The following is a 23389-nucleotide window of genomic DNA, read 5'->3' as shown; positions in this document are numbered from 1 at the left end:
GGGTCACAGACGCAGTATTTATCCCCACTTTGTTAAGGCTGATGGTGTCACCTCAGTGTCACACAGATGTCAAACGTGAAGTTCATTTTAACAAGTTCTCCCTCCCTCCTGTAGTAATCCTCTTTTTTAATCCCTGCCATCAACAACAAGGGCCATTTCAACAGCCACCCACAGAGTGTGTTGCACAACAGCAGCTTAATGGCAGCTTGAAGCCAACGACCATTCGGTTCATAAATAGGACACTGGAGTCGACATGTTGGTGTCACTTTCTTAGGTTCACAGCAGCAGAGGAGCCGTCTGGTAGAAGGTAAGTCTTGGGAATGGAAGCTGTGTTTGTATTGTGACTGCAGGAATTTGACTTGTTCATTTTTTAAACAGGCCACCTTTTTATTACGTTTTGCTTTAGCTTTGTATGACGTGATGATCTCTGAGTGTTTGACAATGGGTGTCAAGAGAAGTAAGTCAAGCAGTAGACAGGGAAGGAGACCCTAAAGCAGAGTGTGTACTCAGAGAAATAATAGAAGCCAGGAGCTTCTCTGGACTTACAGCAAATAAGGAACTGCCACCCGTCTCCAGCAGAAGGCGCTGCTGTTCAGAAATGCAATAAACAGAAAACGTGTTTCAGTAATTAAAGGGATTGTTAAAATGTTTACAGCAAGTTTAACTTAACTGTCAGTTTCTTATTCAGAACAAGAATTTGTTTTGGCATACGTGGTATTTTCTTTCTGCCTAATGCTGCCCACCTCTTTTTGGGCTGGACCCTCCAGTGTTCTTGGTGTACCTTTGAACATTTGAAGCCTAAAGTTTTCAGTTTTACGTGAACACTTGGAAAGTGCAGTTTACTACATGAGGGCACAAAGAACATTAATTATCAATACAAGATGGGCGCTACAAGAAGTGACCTCTGAAAAGGATTTTAGGGTTTATCTATCTATCTATCTATCTATCTATCTATCTATCTATCTATCTATCTATCTATCTATCTATCTATCTATCTATCTATCTATCTGTTATATGGTGCCAGTCATATCTATCTATTAATAAAGATGAAGTGATGTTCCTCCTGGTGCCCGAGTGTGGTGACGTGCTGCCCGTTGCTCAGCTCAGGCGAGTTTTCGTTTCGCTGGACTCTCTACACGTGACAGTAATGATCCCCCCAATCCTATAAATGTTGTGTACCCCCGAGTAATGGCCAGTGGGTGGCTTTCTTTCTGGTGCTCATTGCTGCCAAGACCCCCAGGGCTCCCCTGATGGTCCTGCTCTTGACGTTGAAGACCCCAGGTGTGCGTCTTATTCAGATCTCTTCTGTTTGGTTTATTTTTTTATATTTGAACCTTTAATTTTTAAGTCACCATGGAGGCCGTGTGGCCCTCACTCTCTGCTCCTGTCCCACATGTGATGTGCCCGCTGTAACTTACGTTTCTTTTCTCTCTTATCACAGCGCCTGTTGCCGTCATGAAGACCCTCATATTCATTGGCTGCCTGCTCTCTGTGGCGTTGGCCCACCCTGTAAGTTCACTTTATGCTTGGGTTTCCTTTTTGATTTTTCATTTTGTTCTTGTTTTCTTTTCAAATTGCCATGTGATGGTGTTCTTTGTGAAAGGCGCTATATGAAATGAAGCCTCTTCACAACTTTGGCTTTCACTTGGCCAGGCTGCTGGTGTCATCTCCTGACATCAGCCTGTCCAGAATATGAAGGGCCAGAGCTGTGGTCCTATTTAGTATAGAAGGGGACCACCTGAGAGACAAGGCCTAATGGGGGCCGGGTGTCAGGACAAGGTGGTCCAAGCCAGAGCAGCTGCTCATCAGAGACACCAGGGCTTGAGGTGATTTGCAGGCCAGAACAAGGAGCGGCTGGTGTGAAATTCAAGGGTCTGCCAGGTGGCAGTGCCCCTCCATGTGTTGTGCACGTGTCACTAGATTATCACCAGCATTAGTTTCTGCTCCTCTCCATTTCATGTCTTTAAATAAAGAAGCCCCAGCGCACCGTGCTGAGCTATGAGGGGACCCCCCACCCTTAAATGACCAAGCGGGGGCTTCTAACTGCAGTTATTGGGGTGTCATATTACGCTTGCTTGCTTTTCAACTTTGCTCTCATTGCAGAGGAGTACAGGCTGGGCAGCCAGCCACCCAATTATCGGTGGGTTAGGGGCACAAGTCTCATCACTGCATTGGGGGCAAATGGGCAAGAATTTGCATTGTGCAAATTATGATAAACTGGAAAAGAATAATAATGATGAAGACTAACTTGAATCTGATGATAAACATTTTAATATTTAAGTTCTCTTAGTGAGGGGAGTTCTGCAAAATGTCGCCATCTGCTGGAAGAGGAGGGCAGTGCACCTCTGGGCTGTAACGTGCTGATGCCACTGGCTGCCACCAGCTGTATCCGTCGGCAGGTTCTCCCCACAATTCTTTGGTGCAAACCCTTGGACAAGCACTAGCGCCCCCTGTTGGTGGCCACATGAAGCCCACCGAGGTATCCTTCTGTCTTGCATGGCTTCAGAGGTGATCATTACTGGTGCCTCAATCAGAATCACAAAGAGTTGACGTTTCAGATCTGATGATGAGCTCTTCCTCCTGCCGGGGACCTTAGAACTTTCTGGAAAGCCTCCAGGTGCCCCACCTGAGCTGATCGTGCGTCTCTTTGTCTTTGCGATGTGTTAAACAAACCGCGGCTGTTGCCACATTTACTCTGCTTGTTGTCGGCCCACCCGTCCGCCTGCTCCAGCCTGTCTCTCTCGTCGGATTGCAGATTTAATTGCAGGGATTTTATTTTGGATGAGACGGAGGCTGTAAACAAAGCGTGTGACATCCTGGTGTTGAAATCACCATCTGTGCCCACCGTTTCAACACGTCACAGCAGCAGGCCACGCTGGCTCCTCAATGCCAGCGGGCAGTGGGGGGGTCTGTCACCTGTCCTGAAGAATAGACTACTAAGAGACACGAATGATCAGCAGCTCAAAGTGTTTCAGCAGGTCGTAATATGGCGCCTTGGCTCACAGGGTCTGCCTTCTCCTGATGCCCACTAAGCAATCTGAAGGGCACTCAGCTCATCTGCCAGGCCACACCTGTGAACATTCATTTGCTTTATGTCCCTTTGGCCCGCTTGGTGCCCTGGGCACTGCCCTCCTAGTTCTTCCCTCTCAGTTGAGGGTCTGCTACTCCTTGAAACTCAGATCCTTTCAGATGTGCCCTCCATGAATCAGATGGCATCTCACCAGCTGAACCTCTATGTACCAACTCAAATGAGAACAAGGCAGATGTCATGAGAGGACACGATGTGTTAACTGGGATATTGACACCACAAGCCATGTGATTACATCTGATGGGTGCCGACATTTTGGGATGTCTTGTTTTGTGGTTGCTATGCCAGGCTGTTGTGACCTGTGATGTCACTCGTGCGTCTCCTATCGCCCGAGTCTCCAGATAGCCGCCAATATCTCTCGCGGTGTTTAGTTGTGATTTAATGCCGTTTGATTTTTATTACCCAGCATTCCCTTCAATCACATTTCTGACTTTTGTTTTTAAACTTGGCCTGTTCTTTGTCAAATGATTTCCAGTTGCTCTCTCCCTTCTCGTCCCTTTTCCAGTTTGCTTTTTCTATCCAGGCAGTTCATGAGGGGGTGAGGGTTGCCAGGGCGCTGGTTCTGCTATAAAAGTTCTGTACAATTCTACTTAACTCACTATACTGGCCGTACTCGATAAACTGTAATAAACTGACTTTGAGAACCGTTATTGACTTTTTTACGCTCCAGCCACCGTTAAACACGTCCCACTGTCCTAGTGTGGCACTGAGGTGGCACTCGGGTTCCAGACCAGGTGGCTCGTCATGTGGTGGGTGCAGCAGCAACCTCCTCCTCCTCCTCCTCTTCCTCTAATAAATAAGTGTTCTTTTCACATGACCTTTGGAGGTCAGAGCACACAGCAATTTTCAGATGAATGGCTTTGCTCAAGGGAGCCCAACAGAGTACAATACAATACCATACCATATCATACAGTACAATACAATACAATACAACACAACACAATACAATACAATACACAATATAATACAATACAATACAATATCATATCATACAATACAATACAATACAATACAACACAATACAATACAATAAATACAATACAATATAATATAATATAATACCATATCATACAGTACAATACAATACAATACAACACAACACAATACAATACAATACAATACAATACAATACAATACAATACAATACAATACAATACCATACCATATCATACAGTACAATACAATACAATACAACACAACACAAAATACAATACAATACAACACAACACAACACAATACAACACAATACAATACAATACAATACAATACAATACAATACAATACAATATACAATACAACACAACACAATACAACACAATACAATACAATACAATATCATACAATACAATACAATACAACACAACACAACACAATACAATACAATACAATGCAATACAATACAATACCATATCATACAGTACAATACAATACAATACAATACCATACCATATCATACAGTACAATACAATACAACACAATACAATACAATACAATACCATACAGTACAATACAATACCATATAATACAATACAGTACAATACAATACACTACAATACCATATAATACAATACCATACAGTACAATACAATACAATATCATACAATACAATACATACAATACAATACAATACAATACAATACCATACAATACAATACAGTTTATTTTTGAGTTGCCCAAAATCACACAAGGAGTGGGCTTTAACAGACCCTGCCTCTTGACAGCCCCCCAGCCTTGACTCTCCAAGAAGAGGAGAAAGCCCTAGTAGGAAAAAAAATGGAAGAAACCTCCGGAAAGGCAGTTCAAAGAGAGACCCCTTTCCAGGTAGAATGGGCGTTCAGTGGGAGTCAAGAATAAAAATGGGGGTCAACACAACACAATACACAGACCAGAACACAAGTCATCCTCAATACAATACAATCCAATAGTGCAATAGAAATATACTAAGTACAGAGCAGAATTCAACAGTAGGTGACATCCCATAATATGATTTGGATTTGTTCAGAGAGTCCTGGAGACTTCGGCCATCAAGCTGCCTCCCCCTATTGGCCATTCCACAGGTGAGTCAGTGCTGGGCCAGCCAATCTGATGAAAGGACCCCTTTACCCCACGATTTCTGTGATCCTCCATCAGAGGTGACTTTACCTTTGGCAGGCAGGTGGGCTGTGGCACCAAGTGGCACATCTGAGTACCAAGAAGAGAAACAGAGCAGGTAAGGGTGAGTAACGAATTCAAACTGTCATGTCACTGATGTTTAGTGCTAATGACTAACAACAGAGATGCAGTCTGCACAGTTAATCAGCAGCTCTAGTCAGGGTGACCTAAACTGAAGTTGTGAGTCTTTAAAAGCTGAGACTGAAGGGGCATCTCTAATAGTGGCAGGCAGACCACCGTACAGTTTAGGGGGGTCCTGTAACTTAAAGCTCGACCTCCTACTGTTATTTTATTAATCCTTGGAGTCACAAGCTGAGCTCCATCTTGAGATCTTAATGTTGGCTCAGGTTTGTAACTCATAATAAGTTCAGAGAAGTAAACAGCGCCACCATTTAAGGCTTTATATGTTAAAAGGAGGATTTTGAAATCAGAGTCGGATCCCTCCCGGCCGTAACCTTCCAGATACCAACGCAGATCCTTTAGCCTCAGAGTCACTACTCAGGAATCATCACAAACCCTTTCATTTATAAACCAATGAGATATTTCCAGTCCGTTAAACAAGCGAGCCTCTACTTGGGTCCTACAGGCTCAGGCCGATGAGACCCCCAGAGGCGTCCTGGCTGAGGCTGAAATCTGAGGTCTTAGAGCTTTTTTTTTCTGTTATCGAAGTCACTTTTGTGTCCCGATGTCGAGGCTGCATTCTGGGTTTCTAAGGGGAGTGGCCTCGCATTAAGCAGCAGACGAGATTAAAGGTCAGCCTGTTGCATTCCGCAGATTAAATCTTCTGGGACGTTTTGAATTTGTTTTCAGTTTACTGCCCCTGTTTATTGATTGTGATTCTTGTCCCCCATGTGGGCTTTGGCCGCTTTGTTTTATCTTCATTTTCATTTCTCCTGGTTTAGGCTAAGTCTGGACACACAACACATTCATCTTAAATTTACTGATGATGTTTGTGCTTTGTTTCCGCAGGGCAACTCGAAGAAAACGCCGCCAGAGCGACACCCGGACAGGGAGCCGTGGGAAACGGAGAAATTCCCAAACGTCCATCAGCACGAGCCTGGATTTGGGAGAACGGTACTGTCAGCCCCCTTTGGTTCTCATCCCCTGACTGTTATGTGATGAGTCATCAGTGGTGGGCGGCGGTCAGCCAGAGGGGAGGGGCATCAGGGGGTCTCGATATAAAGGGGGGTGGTCACTTGTCGATTTGAGAAGTAAAGACGCTAATCAGACGCACACACCGTTTTTGTTGTTAATCTGCTGGGTGAGTTCACTGTCATGGATCCGCTCCTTTTCCTTCTCTTACTTCTTATTTCTCCCTAATTGTTCACTACTTTTAATAATATTAAAATTCATCCATCCATTCATCTATATCCTAACACAGGGTCACGGGGGTCCACCAGAGCCAATCCCACCCAACACAGGGCACAAGGCAGGAGACAAATCCTGGGCAGGGTGCCAGTCCACTGCAGGGCATATTAAAATTAATAATGTTAGTAAATAATATTTTTTTACATAATTCATTTGCAGCCAAAAAGGGAAATGAGGGGCAGGGTCCTCAGGTACTGAAGCAATTTAGGCCGCAGTTAACCTGAAGGAGCCATCAAAGACCCCCAGTGGCTTTGCCTTCAGCCTTCTGCTCACAGTGAGTGTCTTTGAATGAATCAGATTGGGTTTGGGTTTCTGGCTTTGGGGTGGCACGGTGGCGCAGTGGGTAGCGCTGCTGCCTCGCAGTTAGGAGACCCAGGTTCACTTCCTGGGTCCTCCCCGCGTGTAGTTTTCATGTCCTCCTCGTATCTGTGTGGGTTTCCTCCCAAAGTCCAAAGACATGCTGGTTAAGTGCATTGGTGATATTAAATTGTCCCCAGTGTGTGCTTGGTGTGTGAGTGTGTGTGTGCCCTGCGGTGTTTGTTTCCTGCCTTGTGCCCTGTGCAGTCTGGGATTGGCTCCAGCAGAACCCCGTAACCCTGCAGTTAGGATATAGCGGGTTGGATAATGGATGGATGGATGGATGGATTCTGGCTTTGACTTTGTCTTTTTGGGGGGTTATGCTGTTATAATTGACATCGTTGCCTTTTGACATCAAAGACCACCAGTTCAAATTTCTTGGCAAGTGACCCTAGATATTAAAGGATGTGGTGACTTGCCAATTTGAGAAATCAAACCAATCCGAAGCACCGACATTGAATTTTGAATACGCGGCCTGAGCGCACTGGTCATCATTCCTGCCTTCTCCGGGGCTCCGCTCTTTTTCCGTTACCCTTTGTCCTTATAATTGTATTTTACTTACAATCGGATGTGAAACAAAAGGGGGAAGAGGGTGGTGGGGAGGGATTGGGGGGCTTTGATTGAAATCAGGGTCCTCAGGTGCTGCAGTTAACCTGAAGGAACTATAAAAGACCCCCATTAGCCTCTACGCCCACTGTGCCTTGGCCTTCAGTCCTTTGATCCCACAGAATAGTTTTGATGTTTGAGGTTAGCAGTCTGGTATTTATGGTGTTGTAGTCTAAAGGGCTCAACTCCTGACTGCTATGAAAAGTGTCATCAGTAGGGGGCACAGAAGTAGGCGGGCACGTTGAAAGAAATGAAGGGGTGAGAAAGAAAATAAATTAAAAAATCAATCAATCAGTCAGCGGCATTTTAATGATCAGTGTGCCAGGTGAGTTCGGGTCAGGGCCCCATGTGCCCAAATGGTCAGGTCCTCATTCACACCTCCTCCTTGGCACGACTCCTTTTACCCGCTTGTTGGCCTTTTTATTGTTGTTTCTTTTTATTTTAATATGGAAGCAAAGAGGGAGAAGGATGGGCTTTGTTTAAATCAATCAGTTGCACACACATTCTCATTTTTAATGACAGTGCCCTGTCATGGCTCCACGCTTTCTCTTTCTCTTGCCTTTTTGTTTTTTATAATATTATTATTATTTTTATTAATAATAATAATAACAACAATAATAATAATCATCATCCATCCATCCATCCCTTATCCAACCTATACTATATCCTAACTACAGGGTAAAGGGGGGTCTGCTGGAGCCAATCCCAGCCACCACAGGGCACAAGGCAGGAAACAAACCCTGGGCAGGGTGCCAGCCTACTGCAGAATAATCATCATAATAATGTTAATTCATAATATAACTATTGTACATAAATAATGTGCAGCCAAACATAGTTAAAAAAGGGGCTTTGTTTGAATTTAAGGTCCTCAGCTTTCGCAGTAATTTAGGCTGCAGTCACCTGAAGGACCTACAGGGTGGCACATGGAAATGGGGAAATTTTCAAGTGATGTTCAATGCACGAGTACAAAATACACTTAATGATGAAAAGTATTGTACAGGATGTGCTGGAGCGCTGCTGTATGATTAACGTTGTCATGAGCGTATTTTGTGCTGTGGCAGACAACCAGGGACTTTGCCTCACCGGGACGCCTGGAGCAGGGAAGGATTGGGAGAGGGGCAATATCTCCCCTGGGCGCAAGAGGGCATTTCTAATTGTTTGGCTTTCACACTTCATATTTCTTGATTTCAGTCTTTATTTTCTCTTACTCCCAGATTAACATTTCTTGGGTTTTGCATCAACTGGCAAAACTACTCCTTAACGTTTCCAGTCTTAGCCACTAGGGGTCAGCAACATGCTGACTAGAAATGGGTCTCCTTCTGGGCCACAATGTGAATACGTAAGTCGGCTTGTCGTGGTCGGCGGGCACAGGGTGTGACTCTCACTCTCAGTCTGTTTATTAAACAGGAGAACTCTACCGTTTCAAGCAACAGGACGATGACCAACAGTTCATCTCATGAAAGATCGGAGGGCAGGTGGCCACCTCACAGGAAGCCATGGGGTGTAAACAAGCCGGGGCAAGGCTGGCACAGCAAGCCAGAACACACCAGACTGGTAAGGCAGCTGCTTTTCAGTTGATATCCACAGCCTGATTTCTTGAAAGGTCTTTTTTTTTTTTACTTCTGCTAATATTCTTCTTTATTTGTAGAACAATTCTTCAACTTTAGCCAATGGGACTGGAAAGTTGACATCTGAAAAAGGAGGTCCGAAAGGGCCACACTTCAGTCAGCATCCAGGGGTCTTCAGAGAATGGGAGAAGAAGATGTCAGGGCCAAGTGGAATGGTATGGTGCCAGGTCTCATTGATGGGTTCAGGGCTACCATTTAGATGTTGGCCGTTTTAATGTAAAATCACACAATTGAAATGGGATGAAATCCAGGGAAACGATGTAAACCTGAGAGTTAACATTTGAAGCGCACCATGCAATGCACATGTCTCTGTACTATGCTATTTGGAATAGGATTAGAAAAGGCAGTGTTAATGTTTGTGAGGCACCATCTGTTGGAATAACAAATGTAATGCATTTTCTTATTACAAATATTTGTGAGGCGCCATCTGTTGGAATGACATATGCAATGCACATGTCCCACTTATATGCCATTTGATGCAGAATTTCTTAAAGCAGTGTTAGTGTTTATGATCTATTGGAATGACAAATGTAATGCATTTTCTTACTACAATTTTTTGTGATGCACCTTGCCTTTTTCTCCTTGACAGTCATAATGCCGCCAGTTTTCATGATGATAAGAAGAATGATTCTGGGGGTGCACTTTCTTTTACACAGAGTGTTTAGCATACACATCGATTGGTTAAATAAAGCAGTTGCCCTCATCAGAGGTTTTATTTTTTCAGAATTCAACAAAGGCAGAAAACGGGACCAGGAATGAGAGACCAAAGCTGGAGCACCAGAGTCCTGAAGAGCCCAAGAATGAGAAGAAACAGGAGAAGAAGCCAATGGCAAGAGAGTCCAGTTGAACTTATTTCAATGGCTGATAACTTTTAGGCTGATTTAGATGACCATTATGAGCTGTGATAACAGACAGTCTGGCACACATGTGGATTAAGCCCGACTTTAACACTTTCTGATCATGTAGGGATGCTTAGAAAGTCCAGAGCTGGCATTGACGATGACCATGACAGTTGACATCACCTCACAGCAGACGAGTCAAGGAATCACTCAGTCACCCAAAACAACCTCACAACTCTGACAAGCGAGAGGCGACCATTGAGTCCATTTGTCCATCCTTTGCTTAGCTTATAGCATTTTGTGATGTGCCATCTGTTGGAATGACAAATGCATTACAAAATCGTTGTGATATGCCATCTTTTGGGATGACACAGACACATAGCAACCAGACAGCCACACATACACAGACACCCAGACACTTGTCCTCTTATTAAGATGGACTAGCAGCAGCACCTGTCATTCCACGGGTAAATCATTTCAAGCTCTGGTCCATTTGTCTGCTTGTCTGGTTTCAATCTGTTCTGGTGGTTTACTTGCTCTGAGCCGCCAAGGTCTAAGTTTCTGGCCGGGGCTGCTAAGCTGTGTGGATTTGTATTCTGAGCACACACACACACACAGACTATGAACTTCATATGGTAGAGTTCACCTTGTCTACAATTTCATTGATGTCATATTGTGATTGGTGTCATTTTCTGATGGTCTCCTATGGTGGCACTCATGTTGTTGTTGGTGACGATTGCTTTATGTTGTTACCATGTGATCAGCATTGGCATTATGTGTGATGTCATCACGTCACCACTATATAAAATGGCAGCTCACTATCTGATGCATCCACACTTTGGATCTGAAACACTTCAAGATTAACTTTTTAAAATCTCAGTTTAGAGAGGGAAAGGACATTAGATCCGCAGTGCAGGCTTTTTGGAAAACACTTTGACTTCAGAAGCTCAGTGTGGTTTGGTTTCTCTTGGATTTTCAATTCCAGCCTGACTCTCAGCTCCTCATTTTTGTCTTCCATTTAAACCAACTCTTCATCCATCCATTTTCTAACCTGCTATATCCGAACACAGGGTCACGGGGGTCCTCTGGAGCCAATCCCAGCCAACACAGGGCACAAGGCAGGAACCAATCCTGGGCAGGGTGCCAACCCACCGCAGGACACACACAAACACACCAAGCACACACTAGGGCCAATTTAGAATTGCCAATCCACCTAACCTGCATGTCTTTGGGAGGAAACCCATGCAGACACGGGGAGAACATGCAAACTCCACGCAGGGAGGACCCGGGAAGTGAACCCTGGTCTCCTTACTGCAAGGCAGAAGCGCTACCCACTGCGCCACCGTGCCGCCCCCAACTCTTCATGTCTCAGTCAAATCAGTCAAAAACTTGCCATTCGCCATTGTCAGTCTGATGGCCATAACACCGCCAGTTTTCATGGTGATTGGAAGAATGATGATGGGGTGCACTTTCTTTTTCACAGTGTGTTTAACTTTGGTGTTGATTTGTTAAAAAAAAGCAGATTCCCTTATTAAAGTTTTTATTTTTCAGAATCCAACAAATGCACAACGCGGGACCTTGAATGAGAGACCAAAGACGGAGAACCAGAAGCCTGGAGAGCCCAAGAATGAGAAGACACAGGAGAAGAAGCCAATGGCAAGAGAGTCCAGTTGAACTTATTTCAATGGCTGATAACTTTGAGGCTGATTTAGATGACCATCATGAGCTGTGATAACAGACAGTCTGGCACACATGTGGATTAAGCCCGACTTTAACACTTCGAGATTGCGTAGGGTGCTTAGAAAGTCAAGAGTCAGCATTGACGACGGCCATGACAGTCAACATCACGCCACGGCAAACAGAGTCGAGGAATTGCTCACTCAGCCATAACAGCATTAGAACTCTGACAAACAAGAGCAGACCATTCAGTCCATTTGTCCTTCCATCTGTTAAGCTGATAGCATTTTGTGATGTGCCATCTGTTGGAATGAAAATGCAATGCATTTTCTTATTACAGAAGTTTGTGATGTGCCATCTTTTGAAACGACAGACACACAGTATCTCTCTCTCTCTCTCATCCAGATCCTTCTTGATGGTTGTCAATGTTTCTGCTTCACCGCCACGTCGATAGTTTGTTGCAGATTCCCCAGGCTCTGTGTACACAAGTGCTTCGTGGTTTCCGTCCCCTTAACTTCCATTGGGGTCCTGTAGTTCATGAAGGATTCGTACAGTCGGACATGAACTTCTCTTGGACAATGTCCAGTAGCAAATGATCAGCCACCTCGTTTCAGAAGTTTCTTTGCATTACACTGTAAAATGCTCCACAAAATGCATTGTGGTGACAGGAGTGGGATTGTATGGGGCCTTTCATGATGGCGGTCATCATAGCATTCTTTTTCTTTCATACAAATGAGTCATACAGTAGAATATTCAGATGCATGACCAATCAATTAGGTTGTGGAATGAGCCAGCAAAACTCATGGCATGGCGTCTTTAATGGAGTCAGCCAACAAGAAGGGTTAATCAAGAGCAGGGTGCGGTCAAAATGAGGACATCTGATGGAAAGGGGTGGAGCCTAGGAACATAATGGGTGGGTCTCGCGTACGAGTGACAGGCAATGTTCAAAGAATCACCGGGGTGCCAATCTGGCCACCCTCTTTAGTTGTGAGCAAAAGACAAAGGACTTGGTGACAAGATGAGCAGGCACAAATAAAGCAACCAGTGGAACTTTAACCATGGATGGTGACCACCCAAAGGGTCTGTCCGTGGAGCTCCACCTGAGACTGACTGAGATGCCTCCTTCTGGGAACACCCACCTGTATATGGTTCATACCAGAAGGGGCGGGGCATTTCAGAGCGAGTAGGGCGGAGTCAATCTTCCTCTCGGAGCTGTGGAGAGAAGAAACAAGACTGTCACAAGCAGTGCCCCCTATCATCCTGGAGGGGTAGCATGACAGTGACACTTACAAATGACCTGACGCCACCGCATCATTGTAGGTGTATACAGTAAAATTCTTATATGCATTTGCTAATTGATGTGCCATTGTTAGACTCGGGTGTTTCTTAAATAATACAGCAACTTTAACTCAACACATTAAAAGAGAAAGGAGCTGATGGACACCAAAGGTGAACTGACTGCACCTCCTCAGTATGGCGGGATAAGAAACAGCAAGAAGGGGCGGGGCTTCAGGCTTAGTCTGAACAGGAGTGGCGCCCCCTAAAGGGACTGGGAGAGACAGCAACACATGTCTGTAATAAACAGTAAGGGGACATCTGACCCAGAATCTGCCAAATACTATTCAAATAAATTAGGAGCTGGAGATCAGTCTCATGGCAATTATTGTGTCCCCCTCCTTGTCTGTGACGCTACTTATTTTAATGTCATTAATTAAAAATATGCCTGTTTTAACAGAGCAAGCCAGGAAAAGGTGGCGCGAATGAGAAGGAGAAGACAAATCAAAAGCCACCAAATAAACCACAGTTTGTGACCAAAGGAAAAGGGCCAGCAGTAGCCGGGAACACCAGACAGGTAAGAAGACTCATCCTCTACCTATCTGTTGCTATCTGTCTTCTATGGATCCTCACACATCTCTATATAGCGCCTTTGACCCAATGTGAGAGCAACATGTCTTCATTTATTTATTAGACTGCAGTTAAGTGACGTTGATGGGATCAAAAATCAACTACTTAGTCGTCGTAAATAGGCACCTCAGTCACTTCTTTATTAATTGTGACCACAAGGGGGTGCCAGAGAGCCCCAAACCGCAGGCACACTAAGACAGTTTTGTCCACTGCCACCCGACTCTGACTCACCAGTGTGTGCCAGGGGGCTTCCCTTTTGCCAGACCCAGGAATGCCTCCGGTGCCATTCTGTCTCCTCAAGAAACACTTCTGGGCCATAGACATAGTATGGGGGTCCTCTCTCATCAGAGCCCCCTACTGATCCCCTACAGGGCTGCACTCTCTTGCACCCCTACAGGTGTCCCAACTGGGTTCTCGTACCACCACTCCCAAGTTCCTGCTTCCGCTGGTCCATCTCTGATTTTATACCAGCTGGACACGGAGTTATCTTTCTGCCCTGCCCGCCATATCATCCATCGTTCCTCCTGGGCCTCCTGTCCAGGTAACAACCCACACACCTCTCTGGCCGGGATGCCCATTCTTCTCCTACACCATCTATTATTTATATGACGTGGATTTAGAAGGTGCTGAGATCATGTCACTTCCTGCACACTTGACTGTGATGTAAATCTCATTTTAAAGGGATCATTTTGGCCCATCTATGTGCACTCAATAGCCCGTAATGACAAAGTGACAGCAGGTGACCAGAAAGGTTGGCATCTTTATTAAAAATCCCAAACTGAAATTTCTCCTTCATAAATTGTGCTCAGATCAATCCTGTTTGCTTTAATTCTTCTTGAGATGTTTGAAGATCTTGATTGGAGTTCAACTGTAGAGCAACTGAACTGACAGGACATCACGTGGACCTCTGCAGAGAAGGTCCCACAATTCGCACTGCATGTCATCAAAGGGAAGAAGTTTGGAACAACCGGCACTCTTCCTGGAGATCTCTGTCTGGAGTAACCAAGCAAGAGGGGCTTTGATCAGGGAAGGCAGGAAGAACCCAGTGGGCACTCCAGCAGGTCTTCAGAGGTCCTTTGCTGAGATGGGACAACCATCTGAAAGGCATATGTGAAGGCATGAGTGATATGACAGGTTAATGGAATCTTAGCGCGCGAGGTGAATGATTCTCAGGTTTGATGAGGCAAGAAAAGAACTCTTTGGACAGAACTTAAAACACTCAGTCTGGAAAAGACAAGACGCTGCAAGGCACCTGCCTAATGCCATAGCTATGGTGGCAGCATCAAACTGTGGGGACAGGGAGACTGGTCAGAATAGAGGAAAGGCTCAATGTAACCAAATATAAAGAGGTCCTTGAAGGAGACCTGTTCCACAGTCCACCTTGGACTTGAGTGACGGTTCAATAACCCAAAGCATAAAGCCAAGACGGTGACAGAGTGGCATCAGGACAAGTCTCTGAGTGTCTTTGAGTGGCACAGCCAAAGCCCAGACTTAAACCCCACAGAACATCTGTGGAAAGACCTGAAGATGACCATCCTGTCCAGTCTGATGTAGTTTGAGAGGATCTGCCAGGAGGAATGGGATAAACTGTCACTAAATCCACTAAATCCAGGTGAGCCAAACTTGTAGAGACTTAGCCAAGGAGGCAAATGAGTGTACATTGATGGGCAAAAATGGCAAATTGATTAATTAAAAATAAAACCAACAACACAACAAAGTTTGTGAAAAGTAAAGAGGTCTGAACACTTCATGAATCCACTAAATATGTGCTTGAATTCATCTATTATATAGCGCCTTTCACACTATCTATCTATCTATCTATCTATCTATCTATCTATCATATAGCGCCTTTCACATCTATCTATCTATCTATCTATCTATCTATCTATCTATCTATCTATCTATCATATAGCACCTTTCTATCTATCTATCTATCTATCTATCTATCTATCTATCTATCTATCTATCTATCTATCTATCTATTATACAGCACCTTTCACATCTTTTTATTATATAGTGCCTTTCTATCTGCCTAACTTGTTAAGCCAATAATGTTGTGAGTTAAGATCTTAACGTATTTTGTGATGGCAGGACTCCTGATCATCCTTTCTGTTGTCTCTCCTTAGCCCGGGACTGTCACAGGCTCCTCTGTGGTTTAAGCGGACCCCCAGTGTGTACGTACATTTTTCTCCTTCAGATGTGTGTGTCTGCCTGATGTCTTTTTATCCTTCTGATCGCAGCAGCAGTTTCTAGTGTGGTAGTTAAAATGGCTGCCTCAGGTGTCTGGGTCCCTGGGTGTGTCCCTGTCCCTGTCCCTGTCCCTGTCCCTGTTGGTGTTTCTTCTGACTTGAACCCCAGTTCCAAAGGCATTACCATTAGGTGAGCCGGTGACTTGAACTGGTCCCAGTATGAGTGGGGGGTGGGCTCTGTGGACTGGGTCAGTCCCAGCCGTGATCCCACTGTTTCTGCTGTCCTATGAACTTATCATCATCATTTATAATATTCTAATATCATGTGAGTTTTTTTAGTCCGTTATCTCCTTGCTGTATTCAAGTTCAGGTTTGTGAGACTTCGTATTTTTCACTCGTTTTGTTTGTCGTCTTTTCTTTCTTTTAGATGACCCTGCATAGTGGAGCAGTGGAGCTGACGGCGGTCGATGCCGAGTGACTGACGTGTTTATTTTGAGATCTATATATTGATTGTTCAGCCGTGTATTCAGTCACAATTATGTTAACCAAATGCATGAGCTGATTTTGATTTTTGTCAGCCGATCTTTGCTATAAATAAACGCTGACATTGCATGACTCCTGTGTGTCCACTCACCTCTATGAACTGCGCCGTCTCTAAACTGTAAATCCTTCAAACTCTGTGACATAAAGATGACGTTTTCTTGCCCCGATAAGAGAAGCACCGCTGGCTACAACTTCACAGCTTTGTGCCCGGTGGCCGGTCCTCCTCTGTGTGGTGCCTCCGTGTTGTCCCTGTGTCCCTGTTGGCATTTCTTCCGCTCCATCCTTCTTCCTCCCACATTCCTAAAGGTGCATGTCAAGATGTCCGTGTGTTTGGGTGGTCCCCGTCCACGTTGTGGCTCAGATTGCACCCATAATTGTCAGTTGTGTTGTTTTATTTTCAGCACAAATTCAAACGCAGTAAACATCAGAGGACTGGGCAGAGAAAATAATAAAAAACCGCTAAGGATAAACGACAGACTCCACTTCAAAGTAATGCAAAAAAATAAAAAAAAACAAATGTGACAGAATTGTGTCATTGGTCTCACAGGGACAGTCGAGACGATTGTATTTTGAGACAACTGCACATAAATTTGTCCCAAATGTGGGCGTTGACAATTAGACAAATCCCTGAATGTGACATTTCTAAGCCAATCCAAAGCCTCGTGAAGGCGGAGCTCAAAGTAGAGGGTGGGGATCTAAAGAGCAAAGCATAAAGGCATCTGACCAATAGCAGGCCTGTGTGTACAAGACGGACAGAAAGACAGAACAAGCTTCCTGCACAGACATTTAAACGGTTTGTCGTGTGTACGGAGGACACGTTATTGAGGGTCGTCTTAACGTATGGGCACCATGGGCACTTTGCCGGGGGTCCCCAGGATGTTTCTGATTTTGCTATCAAAAACAGGGTCCCAGTACGCCACTTTGCCCGGGGGGGGCCTATGGTGCTGGTAAGGTGGCCCTGAATTACATTTGTTAAAAATGAACAGAGAAGGCCGCTAAGGGAAGAGCACGACGAGCCAAATGAGCATTCTGGGATATCTCAATAGGAACAGCAAATGCCCCTTGTCAAACTTCCAGATGTCTCCAAGTACGTTCCTGTACATTGTAATCTCTGGGGGGCCGCGTCCCACCTGAAAACCTCAAGACACGACTGTGCAGACACACGTCGCAGGTTCAAGTGAATATTTTATTTAAAGAAGTATCTCCACACACTTCAATACACTCACAAATCCCTTACTGTCTTCTCCTCTTCCTCCTCCTCCTCTGCCTCATCCCAACTCCGACTCTCCGATTGAGGCAGAGAAGCCTTTTTTTGCTGAATCTGGGGGTACTTCTGGTGCCGGACCACTGTAATCAGGCGGCACTGCTGGGTGTGCTGGGTCAGGGGGAAGTCCTTCTCCAATCATCGCCCTGTGGTGGCCCACAAAGAACCCAAAAGGGCAAACCAGAGCCATGCCAGAGGAACTCTGCCACCGACCCAATACTGGCACAAGTGTTACAGTCTCCTGGTGTCCCTCTGCCATTCCTGGGCAGGCAGCATCTCGGTCAGGATGCCAATCCAGTCTGGCCGTCTGTCCATCATGGTGCTCTCCTGGCCTGCCCATCTCGGCCTTTTTAAGATATCTGCGATACACTCTGAGATACAGAATGTTCAATGAATTCCATGATATCTCAAATACATGTTTAGATATGGGAACAAATTAGAATGAACCCCGACTTCTAGAAGAGTGCAGAGGTGACCACCAGTGAAGGGGCCGCTACACTTTTAAAATGAGGGACAGAGAGACTCAGGCTAACACCCTGTCATCGAAATATTAACAGCACACCAAAAAAATGACCAAATGCATTAAGCCAATATAAGAACTATATCTTCATTATTTAATTGACAAAAAGTAAGAAAAGGAACACCACAAACAAACCCCCTGGTGGTCCTGGAAAAGTCTTTACGGTGAGTGATGAAGGTCGATCTCAATGGACAGAGAGATATGGCAGACTACGCCCCTTCAGTAAACTGCTTCCCAGAACATGGACAGTCCTACCACCAGAGTTCAGTTGGTATAGATGGTCTCTTCAAGAAACAGAGCATCGGTGGACTAGTTTGTGGGATAAAAAGAACCCACCGCCGTCCCCAAATCCGGTGGCCGCACACAGTCCTTCTCTGCTGCGAGTCGAAGGGGTGCAGGTGCCGCTGAAGATGAAGTCGATCAGAAAATCGAACAAATCAGAAGGTCCACCTCATCCGGTTTTAGGTGTACGGTGCTTACAAACCCCAAACTACAAATCCCACAATCCTCTCTGCATCCGTGCAAACCTGTTTAAAGAGGCAGACCCCACATTTACATCTGTTGCCATCCATCCATCCATTATCCACCCAGCTATGTCCTAACTACAGGGTCACGGGGGTCTGCTGGAGCCAACACAGGGCGCAAGGCAAACAACAACAACAACAACAACAACAACATTTATTTCTATAGCACATTTTCATACACACAGTAGCTCAAAGTGCTTTACATAATGGAGAATAGAAAAATAAAAGACACAGTAAGAAAATAAAATAAGTCAACATTAATTAACATAGAATAAGAGTAAGGTGGTCCAATGGCCAGGGGGGACAGAAAAAACAAAAAAAAACTCCAGACGGCCGGAGAAAAAAAATAAAATCTGCAGGGGTTCCAGGCCATGAGACCACCAGTCCCCTCTAGGCAATCTACCTAACATAAATGAAACAGTCCTCTTTGGATTTATGGTTTTCACGGAAGGATTTGATGATGATGATGATGATCACGCGGACTTCTGGCTTTTAGTCCATCAATGCTGGGGCAGCATGGTGCTTTGAGTATATATATATAATAATATATATAATATAATATAATAATATATTAAGTATAAGGCGGGAAACAAACCCCGGGCAGGGTGCCAGCCCACCACAGACTTTTAAATCTCAACTGAAAACTTTCCTCTTTGATGAACTTTTGTCATCTGTGTCATTTTTTACTCTTGGGTTTGTGAAAGGTGCTCTATAAATGTAGCTTATTATTATTATTATTATTATTATTATTATTATTAATTATTAAAAGGCACTATAAAAGCGCCCGACCCGACACAGATTCACACTAGAGGCACGTCTAAAATAAAAAGACTTTTATTGTTCTTCGCCTGTGGGGTACGTCTTCCCCGTAATCCCCACAGGCACAACACAGTCCCAAGTGTACAAATAAAGCACTTAAAACACACCACACTCCAGTCCTCCTCCTCCAAACTCTGGCCGACGAGTGCTGGTCGCTGGCTCCTTTTATTGGGCACCTGGAAGTGCCCCAGGTGCTTGATTGCAGACATCCGGGTATGGTGAAACTAGTGCCCAGCTCCTGCTGCAGCACCCCCTGGTGGCGCCTGCTGAACCCAACAGGGCTGTCAAAGACTCCAACCCCCATGAAACCCTGGGGAAGTCCGAGGCACCGCTGCAACCCAGGGAGGCTGCCATCTAGTGTCCAGGGGCAGGTATTGGGTTTCCCCTGCCTGCTCCCCCAAAACATATCCCGGTTGGGCATGGGCCCCAGCTGCCTGCCACAACAGGAATCTGCACGACTGCCATTGTCATTACAGGACATACCAAATGAAGCGCCACTCTACAATAACAGCAACAAATGACGGAGCTCAAAGAACGAAAGGTTTATAACAAATAAAAATAAGATTAGGCAACACTAAATAACAAAGAATAAAGTAAGGACTGCTGGCCAGGAGGACAGAAAACACACACAAAAAAAAAAGCCTGCAGGTGTTTTCGAGTCCACGAGACCACCGAGCCCCCACTGGGCATTCTACATGACATGAATGATCTCAGTCAGTCCTCATGGTTTTCAGGCTTCACATGCATGAGTCTGATAATGGTGGTCTTGTGGAGGTCTCTGGGCTGCTGCCTTTAAGCCATCAATGGAGGAACTGCACGGTGCCCTTGAGCAGGTGGTGAGGGTGCAGATCACCACCACACAAAACAAGGAAAGAACAGCAGAGAAGAGTAGGGGTTAGTAGAGACTGCTGAGCCTCGATGATAAGCTAATTCAATGCACGTCCAGAATATCAGGGTGACACTAACCTGAAGCCCTCTGAGAGCCATGTGACAATGACTCACATTCCTGATTTTAGGTGCCTAACAGCAGAAGGCCCCGCCCGCCCGCCTCACCACTTCTTTTAAGTTTAGCTCTTGGAATTCTAAGCAGACCCTCATTTGAAGATCTAAGGGTCCGATTTGGGAGTGTAAAGGTGACAGGCAGGACGGAGATATAGGAGGATGAATGAAGTGAAGTGCAGGAGCTCGGCGCCAAGCCGTACCTCAAGTCCTGGGAGAGTCCTACCCGACGCTGGCCTGTCAGGCCCTTCGCCCGACTTCACCACACGCAGAAGAAGAAGAAGTTCCTGAAATGAACTCGGGTTCGGCGGCTTTCCCTCTTTTCATGTCTGGATGCTCCCTTCCCTTCTTGTCCCGCCACAGCTTTTTAAGTGCGTTACAGTTTATTGGGCCCTCCTAGTCAGGTGCTCCCTTCCACAGGAACCATTGGCTGGCACTACAAATCCAGCCATTCCACTAATAACAGGACTAGTGAAAGGAGACCCCCACACATACGCACAACAGCCACTGCTTGTGTCAGCGGGACATCTCGGTTTTTAATTTTTAATACATTTGCAGAAATTCCTGAAATCCTTCTGTCTTTGGGGTGTTACGTGTTGCTTGGTGAGGGAAATAAATCAACTTAAACACTTCCAGCTGCGGACACTAGGTGGCACTGTTGCCCCCTTAAACCCAACAGACGGCTACTCAGGACACCAGATAAAAGCACCAAGAAGGTCTTTTAATAATTTTCTTCTTTTCTACGGACAAGCAAATCATAAGCACGATTTTTCTCCTCCACACCTCCCAGCAAGCTTGGTCCACCTCCTCCCAACTCTGACTCCCCGGCTGGGTTCACAGCAGTCCTTTATATTGTGTCCGACCTGGAAGTGCTTCCATTCTTCCGATCACGTGACTTGCCAGCATTTCTGGGTCGGAGAGAGAACTTAAGTTTGTCTTCAACCCCGGAAGTACTTCTGGACTTCCGTTCCCGTAACCTTCTAGTACGTTCCGGGTTAGGTCGAGCACTTCACCTCCCATCCTTGTCTCACAGCACCCCCTGGTGGCACCCACGGTACCCAGCAGGGCTGTATATGTGATCTCCATGTCCCATGGTGCCCAGCAGTCCAGGAAAGTTGTCATCTAGCGTCTTGGGAGGAGGCAGTGTCCCAAAGTAGTTGCCTTCCCCATCCTTCCACTCTTTGGGTGTCCCGGCCATCCATCACACAGTGTAAGGCGACAAATATAACAAAACCGATAAAAAATGAAGGGTTTGAATACGATGAGGAGGAGATATCTTGAAATACCATCGAGAGCTGTGTCACTTTTACAAGGAGCCTTCAGCATTGGAATTTATGTGCTGACAGGTGTCATTCAGCGGTGACATCAGGGTGACATTATTGTTTTTATGGTATTTAAGAATATTTATGTACTGTCTTTATAAATTATATTCCCTGTATTTTGGGTGTGGATCTCCAAGAGATGGGACACCCCTGAACCCCCCCCCGTCTATCACGGCTAGGGACCGCCCCCAGCTCTTAAAAGAAGGCGGGGCATTGAGTCCCATGTGGCTCTTTTGATTGCACTCGGGTGCAGTTTGCTGCTCTTATTCTAAGTGTTGCGTTTTCATTCATTTTCATTTCCAGCTTTTGGCATTTTCTCCTCAGACTGACGGATTCTTCTTACAGATTATGGGTTTTATTCCTTGGGGCTGCTATGTAGGTAGCTCCTTTTGCTCTTTTTTTATTTTTGTAAATTAATGTCCTTTTTTATAAAGTTTAAGTGGGATTTGTCACTTTTACAAACCGGAGTTTCTATTGATTTCTGTGGAGTCTCTTTTGTCAATTTTGAACGGTAGTTCATAGCCTGTTCCCCACTTGGAGGCCCAAAGCCTCCCATTTTCCTGGACTGTCAGGCTGACGGTGAGTGAGCCTTATATGGGGGTCTGCTTCGTTATTTTATAGTTCTGTTTTGGATTCCTTGCTTATTCTTTTGCCGTTCTTGTGTGTGAATTCCAACCTAATGAATCCCGGAGAACTCACAGCCCGGCCTTCTTTTATGGGCTGGGGGCGGTCCTTAGCAGTGATTGACAGGATGGCCCCACCCCTTGGGGGTTCCATCCCTTAAAAACGAAAATGGAGAGAACATGAAACTTCTTAAACTTACCAGACACATTTAAAAAGATTTGCTAAATCCTCATTGGACAGAAAAACAATAACAAGTGAACAGAACTGAAAACTGAGTGAAAAAGACAGAGAAGGAGCACAAACAATCAGAAAGGAAAACGGTGTTTCAGCAAATCATCTTCAAATGAAAATTCTTCAAAGCTAAAGTAAAAATGACTAAACATAACCGTGAAGATGATGCCCCCTTGTCTCCCAGAGGTACAGATTTAGATCTTTACCAGGACACATGCCACCCGCTCTTAATAATCACTTCATTATCAGGTGTGAGCTGGCATGATCTGCGCCTGATCACTACAGGGGACACAGGAGCAGCCAGTGCCAGTGTCAGTGCCAGGGAGCCACCACCTGCAGCCCCAGGCCCCACTGCGTCATCCTTCACAATGCAGGCACAGATGTCATGACTGGAGCTTTTGAGAAGTCTCTGCAGAAGACCCCCACATTTTGGGACAGAGAATCACCTGTAGAGGAGAGTCCAACTCTACCTGGCTGGCATTTTCACACTCCGGCTATACTCTGGTTCCATTGCCAAGGTCTGTGGTGTAGGTTCTTGTTTCCAAGCTGGCATGGTCCCCAGTCTCTATTGGTGGAGGCCATGATCTGAGCTTATGTGGATTGCCCATCATGAATGCCATGTTGGAAGCCAGGCTTGCACATACAGTAAGTACTGTGGGTCAAAGTCAAGTCAGGTCAGTTTGTTTTTTTTCACTGAAAGGGGTCAACGATCAGCTTGATACCCCCATCCCCTAA

At 45.3% G+C, this 23389-nt stretch overlaps 1 protein-coding gene across 2 annotated transcripts; it reads left to right on the top strand.

The window, feature by feature from the left end:
• Positions 1 to 210: 210 nt before the first annotated feature.
• LOC120527067 (sporozoite surface protein 2-like) lies at positions 211 to 16424 on the top strand. 2 transcript variants are annotated; one of them, XM_039750104.1, is made up of 10 exons: positions 213 to 307; positions 1442 to 1509; positions 6209 to 6313; positions 8978 to 9124; positions 9219 to 9353; positions 9923 to 10027; positions 11589 to 11693; positions 13450 to 13566; positions 15746 to 15793; positions 16236 to 16424. In XM_039750104.1, exons 2-9 carry the CDS (start codon positions 1456 to 1458, stop codon positions 15776 to 15778), a joined length of 801 nt encoding a protein of 266 aa, XP_039606038.1. In that variant the 5' UTR covers positions 213 to 307; positions 1442 to 1455; the 3' UTR covers positions 15779 to 15793; positions 16236 to 16424. The 2 variants fall into 2 exon arrangements, with proteins under 2 accessions (XP_039606039.1, XP_039606038.1); XM_039750105.1 differs by lacking the exon at positions 11589 to 11693 and having other exon boundaries at positions 211 to 307.
• The last annotated feature ends 6965 nt before the right edge of the window (positions 16425 to 23389 follow it).

This window comes from Polypterus senegalus, chromosome 4, assembly GCF_016835505.1.
Source record: "Polypterus senegalus isolate Bchr_013 chromosome 4, ASM1683550v1, whole genome shotgun sequence".
NCBI lineage: Eukaryota > Metazoa > Chordata > Cladistia > Polypteriformes > Polypteridae > Polypterus > Polypterus senegalus.
The sequence above is the reverse complement of the archived record's forward strand: the minus strand, read 5'-3'. Positions and strand labels throughout refer to the sequence as shown.